This window comes from Tachyglossus aculeatus, chromosome X3 (assembly GCF_015852505.1).
Source record: "Tachyglossus aculeatus isolate mTacAcu1 chromosome X3, mTacAcu1.pri, whole genome shotgun sequence".
Classification (NCBI taxonomy): domain Eukaryota; kingdom Metazoa; phylum Chordata; class Mammalia; order Monotremata; family Tachyglossidae; genus Tachyglossus; species Tachyglossus aculeatus.
The window spans coordinates 26,563,993-26,582,290 of NC_052099.1; the positions used below are offsets into that span (position 1 = coordinate 26,563,993).

The 18,298-nt window shown below is 51.4% G+C and overlaps 2 protein-coding genes across 2 annotated transcripts in view; one reads left to right on the forward strand and one right to left on the reverse strand.

Moving 5' to 3' along the window:
* The window catches only part of SRD5A1 (steroid 5 alpha-reductase 1), a 30,666-nt gene extending 14,304 nt beyond the window's left edge, over window positions 1–16,362 (reverse strand). The window contains exons 1-2 of the mRNA XM_038770285.1: window positions 16,004–16,362; window positions 825–991 (exon numbers count right to left, since the gene is read on the reverse strand). Coding sequence (XP_038626213.1) covers window positions 825–991; window positions 16,004–16,362 — 526 coding nt within the window. The remainder of the gene's footprint in view (window positions 1–824; window positions 992–16,003) is intronic.
* Window positions 16,361–18,291, forward strand: LOC119948797 (basic proline-rich protein-like). Its single transcript, XM_038770286.1, has 2 exons — window positions 16,361–16,454; window positions 16,493–18,291. The coding sequence occupies exons 1-2, from the start codon at window positions 16,361–16,363 to the stop codon at window positions 18,289–18,291; spliced, it is 1,893 nt and encodes a 630-aa protein (XP_038626214.1).
* The last annotated feature ends 7 nt before the right edge of the window (window positions 18,292–18,298 follow it).

Genomic DNA, 18,298 nt, shown 5'->3' on the forward strand with positions numbered 1-18,298 from the left:
TAAATATGAATTGTATTAAAAGAACAGTGAGAGAACCTGACTGTAAACTCGTCCTGGGCTGGGAGGGTATCTACCAGTTCTGTTTTACTGTATTCTTCCAAGCGCTTAGTACAGTGTTCTGCACCCAGTACACGCTTGATAAATACGACTGATTGACTGAGTGACTCTCCAGGTCATCCTGGCTCTATACGTAGGCACCAAGGGTGAGTACATGAATTGCAATTTTCAAATCCACTTGAGTATTTTTTTACGGTATTTGGTAAGCACTTATCACGTGCCAGGCACCGTTCTAAGCACTGGGCTAGTCACAGGCTAATCAGGTTGGGTACAGTCCGTGTCCCGCATGGGGCTACCAGTCTTAATCCCCACCTTATAGACTAACTGAGGCCCAGAGAAGTGAAATGACATGGCCAAGGTCACACAATAGACAAGTGGTAGAGCCGGGATCCCAGGCTCTTTCTGTTAGGCTTTGCTGTTTCTCCTTGAGAGAACTGGGGAGTCACAGTCTATCAGTCGGAAGCTTCTCGCTGGTTGACTTTAGATGCTTCATGAACTCTCTGAGGCGACCATGCAGTTGTGCTGTTGTGGTTGGGAAACTCATTCAAGGCTTACCGATCCTGGACAAAATAGATCTCATCTGACTTCCCTTTTCAGTTGAAGTCAAGAAACTTGAGAGGAAAAACTGATACTACTGGCTGGTGTGCTTATTAGCTGCAGACTCTTTTGAAGCGGCCTCAACTGAGGAACGAAGTGCCTAATTTGTGAGTCTGAACAAATATGCGATACTATCATTCGACTGCCATTGATTTATTGATCTCACTCACCAATGATGAAACGGGGGTTGCTTATCCAACTAGTGGAATAAACTGCATATTTAGTTAAAAATTGGCCTTGTATGTATCCGTTAATGCTACAGAATATAAAAGCCATGACGAACGTGTAGATTGGCGTTGGCTTTCCTCCGCGAATCAGGAAAGGGAAAACCAATGACCTGGAATGAACGGGAAACAGAGATACTTTAAAAACGGCCTGCTCGTTTCAAATTCCCAGTCCTCTCATTTCCCTCCCCGTCAACCCAGCCAAGTCCAGCGCATGCCCTCCCCGCCGCCCCCCACCCCCGACATCCGTTGGGAGGTGAAACAGGAGTCAAGTGTTGTGAGTAGGGAAGGTATCTGTTTATGGTTATATGGTCCTCTCCCAAGCACTTAGTACGGTATTCTTCGTACAGTAAACGCTCAATAAATACAACGGACTGACTGATTGATGAGGTCCTTGTCAGGCCTTGGCCATCAGTGGTGAAGTAGCGTGGCTCAATGGAAAGAGCCCGGGCTTTGGAGTCAGAGGTCACAGGTTCAGATCCCGGCTCCACAAATTGTCAGCTGTGGGACTTCGGGCAAGTCACTTCACTTCTCCGGGCCTCAGTTCCCTCATCTTTAAAATGGGGATGAATCCTGTGAGCCCCACGTGGGACAACCTGATTACCTTGTACCCCCCCCAGCGCTTAGAACAGTGCTTTGCACATAGTAAGTGCTTAATAAATGGCATTATATAAAGTAGTCTCGCATACAGGGATCCTGAAACTGTCAAGGCTGCAAAGGCTGCTGTGGCTACCCGGGTGGCTACTCTGGTAGGCGCCTGCTGGTCTGGGGTGCTTCAGCACACCGTCGCCACAAGGCTGGGGTCACTTTGGACAGAAAAGGTTTAGAGTTTCATTCCGGCAGGATCTTGGCAACGTGCTGCACCCCCTTCTGCCTATCCGTGGCTGGCATCTGGAGTTTGTTGAGGAGCGGAGTGACTTGTCCCGAACGTTTCTGTAGAACAATGGCCTGGGTAAGAGAGTGAAGTATGGACTGGAATGGGGATGAGGCGGGAGGCTGGGAGGTCAGCAAGGAGGCTGATGCGGTAATCCAGGCGGGATGAAATGAGTGATTGTACTAGCGCGGCAGCAGTTCGGATGGAGAGGAAAGGGCGGATTTTAGCGATGTTGTGAAGGTGGGACCGACAGAATTTAGTGATGGACCGAATATGTGGTTTGAATGACAGAGAGGAGTCAAGGATAATTCCAAAGTTTAAAATTTCCCCAACGATTTTAACAATGTCATTTCCTGAAGGACCTGTCCCTTAAAATTGGCAAACGCTCGCGGTCATTCTATTCAGAATGCAGCCACTGGCCGCAAAACAAAAAAATCCATTCACGGAGCCCGATGTACAAAATGTACAGTACAGCACTACTGAAGAATGGAGGTCTCTTGGACTGTGGGCAGGGTAGAAGAAAAAGAGACCAGCGGATCTGCAAAACATCAGCCTTTGCAGGGCAACTGCATTAAGCACAGTTTAAACTGGGATGATGACGGTATCATAAAGCAGATCATCTGTTTTACCAGGCCCTACGTACGTTTCTATAGGCAAAAATCCTTTCAAGAGCACCTTCAATTTTTGCCCTACAATAAAAATGATCAAACTTGACTCAACGTTCCCACTTTTTAGTTCGGTATATCCGGCTAATAAAAGAGAACACCAAAAAACTCCACAGCACACTGATCTTTCTCTTTTCACCCCATCTTCATTTCTTTCCTCACATCCAATAAGACTTCTCAACGCCGCTTTTCTCTTTTATCTCCCAAACTGCAATTTCCTTTACATTATTTTTCATCATCCAATTTTCCCTTTTTTATCTACTCCCCCCACTTGGGCTCTCCTACTGCTCTCCCGCACTACCTTTGTCATTTCTTGTTGACCCTCTTTCTTGATTTTCCCTCAAAACAACAAATCAAAGCTGCTCTCCTCTAGACCATCTCTACATTGCCACATTCCCCAAATCCTCAAGCACATCCAGTGGTTGCCCATCAACCTCCGCGACAAACAAAAAGTCCTTACCGTCGACTTTAAAACATTCAATCGCCTTACCCCCTCCAACCTTACCTCGCAGCTCTCCTACTTCGATCCGGCCCGCAGACTTCGCTCTTCGATGAGGGTTTCGTACCGTATCTCAGTTTCTCTCTCCCTCAGTCTTTCTTCCTATCTCTACCTTCCCGTTTCCATCTGTGGCTCCCCGTGTCCAGAGATCGGGCGGTGAGCATGTCATTCCACTGGGAAAACACTTTCTGTTTTCCAATTGACGAATAGAGTGTGATTGCTTAGTGTTATGTTGTACTCTCCCATTCGTACAGGGCTTTGTACACAGTAAGCGCTCAAAAAATACGACTGACTGAATGAATGAAGTAGCTGAGGTCAGTGATTGAGCTGAATTTAGCAGGGGGTGCTGATCACTATTCAGTCAGAGACTTGCTGCTGAATTCCCCCCGTAGAATATAAGCCACTTGCGGACAGGGATGACATCTACCAACTTATTACCTTGTGCTTTCCCATGAACTTTGTACAGTGCTCCGCACAGAGTAAGCACTCAATCAATACAGCGAATGGACCGATGGATCGACTGAATTCGGAGCCCACGAATCTGGTTCTCAGATCTGTCCCTGGGGAACGCCGAAATTTGCTTCCCAATACCAGTGGGGCTGGGAATTCTCCCGAGCACAGTCTCGGTGGCTGGAATTCCGGGAAACTTGTATTGGAAATCTGGAGAGGCTCTAAATTCTCCGCTCCGTGGAGCTCGGTCAGGCTTCGGCATGGCCTGAGCCGGCTGGGTTTGGACAGCTCCCTGCCTGTCCAGTGTTTTAGTGAGAGGGTGAGTGTTCTTCCTTTTGGCTTCATTGTCCCGATGAACATTTAGCCCAAGCAAAGAAGGACGGGTAAGCTACCCTTCTGATGCGGATAGAGCACAGGCCTAGGAGTCGGAGGGAATCAGGGTTAGTTTTAGGGGAATGACTGCAGTTAAGAACCAAGCCGGGAATGGGTGTGAAGTGGGAGTAGAGGACAAAGGTCTAATCGGTCCTGGGCTCAAGGTAAGGCTTGAACTGAGTTCAAGTAGGGACAAACCTGAGACCAGCTTCAGGGCCTCGACTCATTCAATCGTATTTATTGAGCGCTTACCGTGTGCAGAGCACTGTACTAAGCGCTTGATGTGTAGGAGGGTCGCTGTGGGAGGCAGGGAGAGCCTTTATCATGGTATTTGTTAAGAAAGCACTTACTATGCGTCAAACGCTGTTCGGAGAGCTGAGGTAGATGCAAATTAAATAGGATGGACACAGTCCCTGTCCCCGTCCCTCATGGGGCTCACGGTGATTATTATTGTTATTATTAAGTAGGAGGGAGAACAACGTGGTCTAGTGGAAAGAGCACGGGTCAGAGGACCTGGCCCCACCGCTTGTAAGTGACCTTGGGCAAGTCACTTTACTTCTCTGTGTCTCAGTTCCCTCATGCGCAAGATGAGGATTAAGGGGGTGAGCCCCACGTGGGACAAGGACTGTGGTCAACCTGATTATCCTGTAACTTCCCCCGACAGGCCCGGCACATAGTGAGCACTTAACAAATACCATAAAAACAAACAAACCGAGAATTAAAACAGGAGAACTGAGGCACAGAGGAGTTAAATGACTTGCCCAAAGTCACACAGCAAGCATCTGGCCTCTGGTTCTCGAGGCTGTACTCTTTGTACTACGCCACTCTGCTTCTCAGCATGCTGGGTATTTCTGTCCATTTCACACTTTATCGCTCATGCGCAGCACCGTATTAAGCGTTTAGGAGAGCGCACTACAGTAGAATTGGTAGGCATGATCCCTGCCCACAGTATAGTCGGGGAGACAGACATGAAAATAAATGACAGATAGGAAAACTGCAGGATATAAGGACAGGGAGTAAGTACGAGAGTGTTAGAGACGGCTCATGGATTTATGTGAGTTGCGGGGCTGGGCACAAACATTGGGAGGGTTTTTGGGAGGGGAGGGGCTTTTTGTGGGTTCTAGGTCTTGGTTCTGAGTGGCGGTGGTGTGTATGTGTGTATTTGTGTGTGTCTCTGTCCCCACTCTCTGGCCCCAACTCCGTCTATGCCACATTTTTTCCCTAGCCCCATCTCCCCATTTTTGTATCAGTACATTTCTCTAGTCACTCTGTTCCTCATTGTTTTCCTTTTTTTTTTTTTCCTTTGGTAAGTTAAGCAACTAAACGTCTCATTGTAACTGGAAAATACTCAGAATTTGGTTTGGGGAATAATGTGTCCTCACTGGTTGAGAAAATCAGATGTGAAACCCAAATCAGCTAATGTGCTCGTGGGCCTGCATAGACCTGTATTACCTGTTCAGTAAGATTTACCCAAACAATGCAACAGGATAAAAGAAGAGGGAGCCCTTTTGGTTTCAGGTTGTGAAAAATACATACTTATCTTAATTCTCCTTTATTTTGTGGGGTGTGCATATTCAGCTTTGAAGGCTCAGGGCACCAAAGAATTGTAAACATGTACAAATCTCCTCCACGGTCCAAATTCTGGCACTTTTGCTCTAACCAAGTTAGACTTACCTGTATTTACATACCCTTCGGAGTAGATGAGAAGAATCAAGCACAATTTCTACAACAAATTTTCAGTCAAATCTTTGATTATTTGAAGACTGGATTATTGCTTCCCCAGTCCCACAGCACTTCTTATGTCCATAAATTCACACTCTGCTTCTTCTCCTAGTTGTCATTTATTTTAATATCTGTTTCCACCCCCCAGGCTGTAAATCCCTTGAGGGCAAGGATCGTGTCTACCAATCCACTGTATTATACTCTCCCAAACACTTATTACAGTGCTCTGTACACGGTCAGCCCTTGAGAAATACCAGTGATTCATTGATTCTTTTCCACTTTGCTTTTGCCTATTTCACTGACCAGTAATCAAAAGATAGAGACGGCAAGGAAAAGGAAAATGAGCACCAAACAGCCAGTTCTGTCTCTTAGGGCCGCTTTTTTAAGCAGTTGGTTGGAGAAAGAAGATCAAATTATTGGCTAAACTTCTCCTTTAATTATTCAAGCTGCACTGTTCCTCATGAGCATAGCTATTCAGAGCCTGGACCCAGTGAAAGTTAATATTTCATGTTCTTGAAAAAGTGCAGGAGAAGCAGCGTGGCCCAGTGGAAAGGGCCCGGGTTTGGGAGTCGGAGGTCGTGGGTTCTAATCCCAGCCCTTCCACTTGTCAGCTGTGTGACTTTGGGCAAGTCACTTCACTTCTCTGGGCCTCAGTTACCTCATCTGTAAAATGAGGATGAAGACTGTGAGCCCCACGTGGGACAATCTGATAAACTTGTATCTAACCCAACGCTTAGAACAGTGCTCGGCACACATATGAAGTGCTTAACAAAGACCATCATCATGATTATTATTATTCAATCTTATTATTATTATTATTATTATTCATTCTTTTAGTTGGCATCAGGAGAAGCAGCGTGGCTCAGTGGAAAGAGCCCGGGCTTTGGAGTCAGAGGTCATGGGTTCAAATCCCGGCTCCGCCAACTGTCAGCTGTGTGACTTTGGGCAAGTCACTTCACTTCTCTGGGCCTCAGTTACCTCATCCGTAAAACAGGGATTAAGATTGTGAACCCCACACGGGACAACCTGATCGCCTTGTATCCTCCCCAGCGCTTAGAACAGTGCTTTGCACATAGTAAGCGCTTAACAAATACCAAAATTATTATTAAAATTATTATCAGGTCACCACCAAGAACATACATCTGCTTTGCAGTTGTACACGAATGCCCTTCAGGAGCTATTAATGGCTGAAGGCGGCTAGTCGGACTCGGAATCACTGTTCCTCGCGTTATATATTTCAAAACACTTCTTTCGGGGGTTTCTGTTCAAGTAACCTCGCTAGTCACAAATAAACCTTTTTTTTTTTAGCAACCTATCAATTCATCGATGGCGCTTACTGAGCACTGTACTAAGTGCTTGGGAGAATCAGCTACGACAGAGCTGGTAGACGCATTCCCGCCCCAAAAGGAGCTTCCAGTCTAGATGTTATCTGAAGTTTCGACCACGCTTTCTTTAACTGAAACTCCACCCCTTCATCATCCACCCACAGGTGCTGAGAGGTGGAATTTCACTCTACGGAGGAGTTCCTCCCTTAAATATTAAAGATGCCTTCATTAGCCCAGTTCCTTCTGCGGCCGGACTTCAGGCCGCTGTTGTCACAGCCACGGGAAGCGGCCTCCTCTTCAGTCTGCAATATCCGCCTCAGCTCCGGCTGGGGGGGAATCTAAATTGAAAGTTCATCCTCTGGACTGTAAACTCCTCCTCTAGGCTGCTCCTCGTGGGCAGGGATCATGTCCGTCGTAGTCTACTCTCCCAAGCCCTTAGTACTGTGGTCTGCCCGGAGTAAGTGCTCAATAAATACCACCGACTGATTGATGATTGATCTGGGGCTGCCCAGGATTGGACGACCTGATCGGTAGTGACTGGTGGCAGGGGCAGAGGAAAAGGAGGAGGCCCAACAGACGGGCTTCACGGGATCTACAAACTGAGAGAAGGGCTGCTAGCATCAGTGGAGGCAGCTACAGCAAGTCTGCTAATGATAACAACAACAACAATAATAATAATAGTAACAGTGATAATGATCATGTGGTATCTATTAAGCTCTTTGGGACTGTGTCCGACCTGATTATTCTGTAGCTACCCCAATTCTGAGCACAATGCTTACACGTGGTAAGCACTTAATAAATACCATATCGGTAATAACTGTTACATTATTATTACTGTCGTTCATTCATTCAATCGTATTTACTGAGGGCTTACTGTGCGCAGAGTACTGTACTAAGCGCTTGGGAAGTACAAGTCGGCAACGTGTAGAGACGGTCCCGACCCAACAAGGGGCTCACAGTCTAGAAGCCGTGTTGTTATCACGGCGGTTAACTGACTTGCCCAAGATCACAGAGCATGGAGATTTTCGATCCATGTTTCTAAGGAAAATGTATCATATTGTTGAATAAAAATAGAAAACCTGAAGATTCATTCAATCGCATTTATTGAGCACTTACTGTGTGCAGGGCACTGTACTAAGCGCTTGATTCATTCATTCATTCAATTGTATTTACTGAGCACTTATTGTGTGCAGAGCACTGTACTAAGTGCTTGGGAAGTCCAAGTTGGCAACATATAGAGACGGTCCCTACCCAACAGTGGGCCGCAAAGAATAGGAAGGATGCCCCAGATGCCTAGCATTTTCAATTAAAAAAAATGGCAACACCAAGCTGCAAGTCGCAAATACTTCGGTTCCGCTTCCTTAGAATTAAAACTGCGCCATCAATTTTCTAAAAATAACTTCACACAAAGAACCTGTGCGAAACCGAAGTTCTCTTCTTCCTGGAGATTTCCTCACCAAAGCCTAGGTAGCCAGTTCCTTGAACCCATTCTACTGCCTGCCAGCTCGTCACTTCGTGACATTGATTAAACGCTTACTATGTGCTAGGCACTGTTCTAAGTGCTGGGGGAGATACAAGTTAATCGGTTTGGATGCAGTCCCTGTCCCTCGTGGGGCACACAGCCGGAATCCCCATTTTACAGATGAGGTAACCCAGGCACAGAGAAGTGAAGTGTCCTGCCCCAAGTCACACAGCAGACATGGGTCAGTGGTGGGATTAGAACCCAGGTCCTTCCGACTCCCAGACTCTTGCTCTATCCACTGGGTCACAAGGCAGAAGCCTCGTAAACCCTGGTGTAAAAACGATTTATAAGCAGCAAATCGAAAGGAAACTGGAGAGGGGTGTTTCGCGCACGGAACGTGCTCAGTAAATACCCTCGATTGATTTTTGATTAGCCAATGCCTCAACTATTATCATTATACCCATTTATTAGAAAAGTAGCATTGCCTAGTGGCCAGAGCCCCGGCTTGGGAGTCAGAGGTCGTGGGTTCTAATCCCGCCTCCTCCACTTGTCAGCTGTGTGACCTTGGGCAAGTCACTTGACTTCTCTGGCCCTCAGTTCCCTCATCTGTCAAATGGGGATGAAGACTGCGAGCCCCCCGTGGGACCACCCGGTCACCTTGTAACCTCCCCAGCGCTTAGAACGGTGCTTTGCACAGAGTAAGTGCTTAACAAATGCCATCATCATTATGATGATTATTATTGATACCATTCCTTCAGTGGTATTGACTGAGCGCTTACTGCGTGCAGAGCACTGTGCTAAGCGCTTGGAAAGCCCCATTGAGCCACCCGGTTGTAAGCGTTGAGGAGAGGGGATGGGGGCGGGGTGAGCCCCGTTGTTCATTCATTCATTCAATCATATGGATTGAGCGCTGACTGTGTGCAAAGCACTGGACTGAGCCCCTTCCTTCCTCTCCCCCTCGTCCCCCTCTCCATCCCCCCCCCAGCTTACCTCCTTCCCTTCCCCACAGCACCTGGATATATGTATATATGTTTGTACATATTTATTACTCTATTTATTTATTTATTCATTTTACTTGTACATATCTATTCTATTTATTTTGTTTTGTTAGTATGTTTGGTTTTGTTCTCTGTCTCCCCCTTTTAGACTGTGAGCCCACTGTTGGGTAGGGACTGTCTCTAGATGTTGCCAATTTGGACTTCCCAAGCGCTTAGTACAGTGCTCTGCACATAGTATTTATAGTATTTATAAATACTATGTATAGTATAAATATTTATAGTATAGTATAGTATAGTATAGTATTTATAGTATTTATAAAAAATAGAGTAATAAAAACTATACTATATATACAGTACAGTTTTTATTACTCTATTTTACTTGTACATATTTACTGTTCTATTAATTTTGTTAATGATGTGCATCTAGCTATAATTCTATTTGTTCTGACGATTTTGACACCCGTCTCCACGTTTTGTGTTGTTGTCCGTCTCCCCCTTCTAGACTGTGAGCCCGTTGTTGGGTGGGGACCGTCTCTGTTGCCGACCTGTCCTCTCCCAAGCGCTTAGTACAGTGCTCCGCACCCAGTAAGCGCTCAATAAACACGACTGAATGAATGAATATAGATTTAATTCTACTTGCTCTGACGATTTTAACACCCGTCTACATGTTTTGTTGTCTGTCTCCCCCTTCTTTTAGACTGTGAGCCCGTTGTTGGGTAGGTACTGTCTCTATCTGTTGCCGACTTGTCCTCTCCCAAGCGCTTAGTACAGTGCTCTGCACACAGTAAGCGCTCAATAAACACGATTGAATGAATGAATATAGCTTTAATTCTACTTGTTCTGACGATTTTAACACCCGTCTACATGTTTTGTTGCCTGTCTCCCCCTTCTTTTAGACTGTGAGCCCGTTGTTGGGTAGGTACCGTCTCTATCTGTTGCCAACTTGTCCTCTCCCAAGCGCTTAGTACAGTGCTCTGCACACAGTAAGCGCTCAATAAACACAATTGATTGAATGAATGAGTGAACAGAGCTTTAATTCTATTTATTCTGACGATTTTGACACCTGTCTCCATGCACTGTTTTGTTGTCCGTCTCCCCCTTTTAGACTGGGAGCCCGTTGTTGGGTAGGGACCGTCTCCAGATGTTGCCGACTTGGACTTCCCAAGCGCTTAGCACAGTGCTCTGCACACAGTAAGCCGCGTGTGGCTCAGTGGAAAGAGCCCGGGCTTTGGAGTCAGAGGTCATGGGTTCAAATCCCGGCTCCGCCAACTGTCAGCTGTGTGACTTTGGGCAAGTCACTTTACCTCTCTGTGCCTCAGTTCCCTCATCTGTCAAATGGGGATTAAGACTGTGAGCCCCCCGTGGGACAACCCGGTCACCTTGTAACCTCCCCAGCGCGTAGAACGGTGCTTTGCACAGAGTAAGAGCTTGATAAATGTCATCATTAAACTACGGTAAGCGTTCAATAATGGCATCTATTAAACACCTGTATATATTCTTGTACATATTTATTACTCTATTTATTTTTACTTGTACATAATTATTCTATTTATTTTATTTGGTTAATATGTTTTGTTTTGTTGTCTGTCTCCCCCTTCTAGACTGTGAGCCCGCTGTTGGGTAGGGACCATCTCTATCGGTTGCCCACTTGACTTCCCGAGCGCTCAGTCCAGTGCTCTGCACACAGTAAGCGCTCAATAAATACGATGGAATGAATGAATGAATGAATGAATGAATGAATGAAAGCACTGGTCTAATGAATGAATGAAAGCACTGTTCTAAAGCTCTGGATACGGTTGAATGGATGAATAAAATGGGGATGAAGACCGTGAGCCCCCCGTGGGACAACCCGAGCGCCTTGTAACCTCCGCAGCGCTTAGAACAGTGCTTGGCACAGAGTAAGCCCTTAATAAATGCCATCATTAAACCACGGGAAGCGCTCAATAAATAATGGCATCTATTAGCGCTGTGGCACAGAGTAAGCGCTTAATGAATGCCCTTATTATTATTATTATTATCCTCTGTGCCTCAGTTATCTCATCTGTCAAATGGGGATGAAGACTGTGAGCCCCCGTGATCACCTTGTAACCTCCGCAGCGCTTAGAACAGTGTTTTGCACAGAGTAAGCGCTTAATGAATGCCTTTATTATTATTATTATTATCCTCTGTGCCTCAGTTATCTCATCTGTCAAATGGGGATGAAGACCGTGAGCCCCCCGTGGGACAACCCCATCACCTTGTAACCTCCCCAGCGCTTGGAACAGCGCTTGGCACAGAGTAAGCGCTTAATCAATGCCATCATTAAACCACGGTAAGCGCTCAATAAATAACGGCATCTATTAAGCGCTTACTCTGTGCAAAGCACTATTCTAAAGAGCTGGATACGATTGAATGAATGAATGAATAAAATGGGGATGAAGGCCGTGAGCCCCCCGTGGGACAACCCGAGCACCTTGTAACCTCCCCAGCGCTTAGAACAGCGCTTAGCACATAGTAAGCGCTTACTAAATGCCATCATTATTATTATTATTCTCTGTGCCTCAATTACCTCATCTGTCAAATGGGGATGAAGCCTGTGAGCCCCCCCGTGGGACAACCCGAGCACCTTGTAACCTCCCCAGCGCTTAGAACAGTGCTTGGCACAGAGTAGGCGCTTAAAAAATGCCATCATTAAAGCACAGTAAGCTTTAATCCAATCGTATTATTAAGCGTGTTCTAAGCGCTGGATACGATTGAATAAACGAATAAAATGGGGAAGAAGACCGTGAGCCCCCCGTGGGACAACCTCATCACCTTGTAAATGCCCCAGCGCTTAGAACAGTGTTTGGCACAGAGTAAGCGCTTACTAAATGCTATCATCATCATCATTATTATTATTCTCTGGGCCTCAGTGACCTCCTCTGTCAAATGGGGATGAAGACCGTGAGCCCCCCCGTGGGACAACCTCATCACGTGCCTCAGTGACCTCATCCGTCAAATGGGGATGAAGACCGTGAGCCCCCCGTGGAACAACCTCATCACCTTGTACCCTCCGCAGCGCTGCTTAGAACCGTGCTTGGCACAGAGTAAGCGCTTAATAAATGCCCTCATCATCATTATCATTATTATTATTATTATTATTATTCTCTGGGCCTCAGTGACCTCATCTGTCAAATGGGGATGAAGACCGTGAGCCTCCCCGTGGGACAACTTCATCACCTTGTAACCCCCGCAGCGCTGCTTAGAACCGTGCTTGGCACAGAGTAAGCGCTTAATAAATGTCCTCATTCTTCTTCTTCTTCTTCTCTGGGCCTCAGTTCCCTCATCTGTCAAATGGGGATGAAGACTGTGAGCCCCCCTCGTGGGGCAACCCGATCACCTTGTAACCTCCGCAGCGCTGCTTAGAACCGTGCTTGGCACAGAGTAAGCTGTTAATAAATGCCCTCGTTATTATTATTCTTACTCTCTGTGCCTCAGTTCCCTCATCTGTCAAATGGGGATGAAGACCGTGAGCCCCCCCGTGGAACAACCTCATCACCTTGTAACCTCCGCAGCGCTGCTTAGAACCGTGCTTGGCACAGGGTAAGCGCTTAATAAATGCCCTCGTTCTTCTTCTTCTTCTTCTCTGGGCCTCAGTTCCCTCATCTGTCAAATGGGGATGAAGACCGTGAGCCCCCCGTGGGACAACCTCATTACCTTGTAACCTCTGCAGCGCTGCTTAGAACCGTGCTTGGCACAGCGTAAGCGCTTAATAAATGCCCTGATTATTATTATTATTCTCTGGGCCTCAGTTCCCTCACCTGTCAAATGGGGATGAAGACCGTGAGCCCCCCGTGGAACAACCTCATCACCTTGTAACCTCCGCAGCGCTGCTTAGAACCGTGTCTGGCACAGAGTAAGCGCTCAATAAATGCCCTCGTTATTCTTCTTCTTCTTCTCTGGGCCTCAGTTCCCTCATCTGTCAAATGGGGATGAAGACCGTGAGCCCCCCTCGTGGGGCAACCTCATCACCTTGTAACCTCCGCAGCGCTGCTTAGAACCGTGCTTGGCACAGGGTAAGCGCTCAATAAATGCCCTCATTATTATTATTATTATTATTCTCTGGGCCTCAGTGACCTCATCTGTCAAATGGGGATGAAGACTGTGAGCCACCCCGTGGGCCAACCTCATCACCTTGTAACGTCCCCAGCGCTGCTTAGAACCGTGCTTGGCACAGAGTAATCGCTTAATAAATGCCCTCGTTATTCTTCTTCTCTGGGCCTCAGTTCCCTCATCTGTCAAATGGGGATGAAGACCGTGAGCCCCCCCGAGGGCCAACTTCATCACCTTGTAACCTCCGCAGCGCTGCTCAGAACCGTGCTTGGCACGGAGTAAGCGCTTAATAAATTAAATTATTAAATTTTAATAACTTAATAGCTTAATAGCTTAATAACATATTTATTACTCTATTTATTTATTTATTTTACTTGTACATTTCTATCCTATTTATTTTATTTTGTTGGTATGTTTGGTTCTGTTCTCTGTCTCCCCCTTTTAGACTGTGAGCCCACTGTTGGGTAGGGACTGTCTCTATGTGTTGCCAATCTGTACTTCCCAAGCGCTTAGTACAGTGCTCTGCACATAGTAAGCGCTCAATAAATACTATTGATTGATTAATAAATGCCCTCGTTATTATTATTATTATTATTCTCTGGGCCTCAGTGACCTGCTCTGTCAAATGGGGATGAAGACCGTGAGCTCCCCCGTGGGACAACCTCATCACGTGCCTCAGTGACCTCATCTGTCAAATGGGGATGAAGACCGTGAGCCCCCCGTGGAACAACCTCATCACCTTGTAACCTCCGCAGCGCTGCTTAGAACCGTGCCTGGCACAGAGTAAGCGCTCGATAAATGCCCTCGTTATTCTTCTTCTTCTTCTCTGGGCCTCAGTGACCTCATCCGTCAAATGGGGATGAAGACCGTGAGTCCCCCGTGGGGCCACCTCATCACCTTGTAACCTCCGCGGCGCTGCTTAGAACCGTGCTTGGCACAGAGTAAGCTGTTAATAAATGCCCTCATTCTTCTTCTTCTTCTTCTTCACTGGGCCTCAGTGACCTCATCTGTCAAATGGGGATGAAGACCGTGAGTCCCCCATGGAACAACCTCATCACCTTGTAACCTCCGCGGCCCTGCTTAGAACCGTGCTTGGCACAGAGTAAGCGCTTGATAAATGCCCTCGTTATTCTTCTTCTTCTCTGGGCCTCAGTGCCCTCACCTGTCAAATGGGGATGAAGACCGCGAGCCCCCCTCGTGGGGCAATCCGATCACCTTGTAACGTCCCCAGCGCTGCTTAGAACCGTGCTTGGCACAGAGTAAGCGCTTTATAAATGCCCTCGTTATTCTTCTTCTTCTCTGGGCCTCAGTGACCTCACCTGTCAAATGGGGATGAAGACCGCGAGCCCCCCTCGTGGGGCAACCCGATCACCTTGTAACGTCCCCAGCGCTGCTTAGAGCCGTGCTTGGCACAGAGCAAGCGCTTGATAAATGCCCTCGTTATTCTTCTTCTTCTCTGGGCCTCAGTGCCCTCACCTGTCAAATGGGGATGAAGACCGCGAGCCCCCCTCGTGGGGCAACCCGATCACCTTGTAACCTCCGCAGTGCTGCTTAGAACAGCGCTTGGCACATAGTAAGCGCTTAATAAATGCCCTCATTATTATTATTATTATTATTATTATTCTCTGGGCCTCAGTGCCCTCACCTGTCAAATGGGGATGAAGACCGCGAGCCCCCCTCGTGGGGCAATCCGATCACCTTGTAACGTCCCCAGCGCTGCTTAGAACCGTGCTTGGCACAGAGTAAGCGCTTGATAAATGCCCTCGTTATTCTTCTTCTTCTCTGGGCCTCAGTGCCCTCACCTGTCAAATGGGGATGAAGACCGCGAGCCCCCCTCGTGGGGCAACCCGATCACCTTGTAACGTCCCCAGCGCTGCTTAGAGCCGTGCTTGGCACAGAGCAAGCGCTTGATAAATGCCCTCGTTATTCTTCTTCTTCTCTGGGCCTCAGTGACCTCACCTGTCAAATGGGGATGAAGACCGCGAGCCCCCCTCGTGGGGCAACCCGATCACCTTGTAACCTCCGCAGCGCTGCTTAGAACCGTGCTTGGCACATAGTAAGCGCTTAATAAATGCCCTCATTATTATTATTATTATTATTATTATTATTCTCTGGGCCTCAGTGACCTCATCCGTCAAATGGGGATGAAGACCGTGAGCCCCCCCCGTGGGCCAACCTCGTCACCTTGTAACCTCCGCAGCGCTGCTTAGAACCGTGCTTGGCACAGGGTAAGCGCTTAATAAATGCCCTCCTTCTTCTTCTTCTTCTTCTCTGGGCCTCAGTTCCCTCACCTGTCAAATGGGGATGAAGACCGTGAGCCCCCCTTGGGACAACCTCATCACGTGCCTCAGTGACCTCACCTGTCAAATGGGGATGAAGACCGTGAGCCCCCGCCGTGGGCCAACCTCATCACCTTGTAACCTCCGCAGCGCTGGGGACCGTGCATGGCACGGAGTCAGCGCTTAATAAATGCCGTTATCATCATTATTATTATTATAGCGCTGGATACGACTGACTGAATGAATAAATGAACGAATGAATGAATGAACGACTGACAGCCGTCAGGGTCCGGAGCGTGCGGGTCGCCGGTGGGCGGCGGGCGGCGGGGCGCCCAGCGCAGTCCCGGGGGGCGTCTCCCCCGTCCGTCCCCCCCCCCCCCCCCCTCCCCGTCGGGTCGGGTGGGTTACCTGTGCAGGTAGTGCAGGAGGAACATGGAGAGGAGGAGCCGGTTGGGCCCGTGGCGGAGGCGTCGGTGCGCGTTGGCGGCGGCCAGGCCGGCGGGCAGCAGGACGGAGGGCAGCTCCTGCAGGGCCCAGGCCAGCCGGGCGGGCAGGCGGGGGCCGCGGCCCAGCGCGTACCGCCCGTACGCGGCCCACCGGCGCCGCCGGACCGACAGCAGCAACAGCGACAGGCCCAGCAGCCAGTACGACAGGACTTCCAGCAGGCGCAGCTCGGACGGGACCATGGCGGGCGGGCGGGCGGGCGGGCGGACTGACGGACCGACGGACGGGCGGACCGACGGACGGGCGGACTGACGGCCGCCCATGGCCCGCCGCCCGCCGGGGCCACCCCCGGACCGCCTCCGAGCCCGGGGGCCCGACACGCCCACGCCCGTCCCCCGCCACCCCGCCCCGTCCAGTCCGCCGTCCGACCGCCTCGTCGGGCCGCGCCCCCAGGCCGGGGCTCCGGGAGGGCGGCTTCGGGGGCGGGGCGCCCCGCCCACCGCCGGCGCCCATTGGCCGACGTCCACGTCCGTCACCCCGCCCCGCCCCGGACTGTCCAATCGGGCGTCGGAGCGCCCCCAGTGACCACGCCCCCAACCGGTCTGGGGTCGGGGGGGGGCGGCTCCCCTCTCACCGCCGGCCCTCATTGGCCGACGTCCCCGTCCCGCACCGCGCCCCTCCCCGGACTGCCCAATCAGGCGTCGGAGCGCCTCGTCCGGCCGCGCCCCCAGGCCGGGGATCCGGGAGGGCGGCTTCGGGGGCGGGGGCGCCCCTCCCACCGACGGCGTCCATTGGTCGACGTCCACGTCCGTCACCCCGCCCCCCCCCGCCCCGTCCAGTCCGCCGTCCGACCGCCTCGTCGGGCCGCGCCCCCAGGCCGGGGCTCCGGGAGGGCGGCTTCGGGGGCGGGGCGCCCCGCCCACCGCCGGCGCCCATTCGTCGACGTCCACGTCCGTCACCCCGCCCCGTCCCGGACTGCCCAATCAGGCGTCGGAGCGCCCCCCGTGACCACGCCCCGAAGCCGGTCTGGGGTCGCGGGGGGCGGGGGGGAGGCTCCCCTCTCACCGCCGGCGCCCATTGGCCGACGTCCCCGTCCCGCACCGCGCCCCTTCCCGGACTGCCCAATCAGGCGTCGGAGCGCCTCGTCCTGCCGCGCCCCCAGGCCGGGGCTCCGGGAGGGCGGGATCAGGGTGGGGGCGCCCCGCCCACCGCCGGCGCCCATTGGTCGACGTCCACGTCCGTCACCCCGCCCCGCCCCGGACTGTCCAATCAGGCGTCGGAGCGCCCCCCGTGACCACGCCCCGAAGCCGATCTGGGGGGTGGGGGCTCCCTTCTCACCGCCGGCGCCCATTGGCCGACGTCCCCGTCCCGCACCGCGCCCCTCCCCAGACTGTCCAATCAGGAGTCGGAGCGCCCCGCCGGGCCACGCCCCCAGGAAGGAAGGGGCTCCCGGAGGGTGGGATCGGGTGAAGCGCGCCCCGCCCACCGCCGGCGCCCATTGGCCGGCGTCCACGTCCGTCACCCAGCCCCGTCCAATCAGGAGTCGGAGCGCCTCGCCTGGCCACGCCCCCAAGCCTGTCTGGGGTGGGGGGGAGGCGCCCCGTTCACCGCCAGTGCCCATTGGCCGGAGTCCACGTCCCTCACCCCGCCCCGTCCAATCAGGCGTCGGAGCGCCCCGGCCACGCCCCCAGGCCGGGTCTCCGGGAGGGCGGGTTCGGGGGAGGGGCGCCCCGCCCACCGACGGCGCCTATTGGCCAACGTCCACGTCCGTCCCCATCCCCGTCCAATCAGGCGTCGGAGCGCCCCATCTGGCCACGCCCCCAAGCCTGTCTGGGGTCGGGGGGGAGGGGTGCCTCGCTCGCCGCCGGCGCCCATTGGCCGACGTCCACGTCCGTCCCCTCGCCCCGTCCAATCAGGCATCGGAGCGCCTCTCCTGGCCACGCCCCCAGGCCGGGTCTCCGGGAGGGCGGGTTCGGGGGTGGGGCTCCCCGCTCACCGCCGACGCCTATTGGCCGACGTCCACGCCCGTCCCCCCCGCCCCTTCCAATCAGGTGCCGGCGCGCCTCGCCTGGCCACGCCCCCAAGCCGGGGTGGGGGTGGGCTCTCCTGTCATCGCCGGCGCCCATTGGCCGACGTCCACATCAGTCGCCCCGCCCCTCCCCGGTCTGGCCAATCAGGCGTCGGAGCGCCCCCCGGCCACGCCCCCAGGCCGGGTCTCCGTGCGAGGGGGCGGGGTTGGGGGGCGGGGCTGACCCCCAC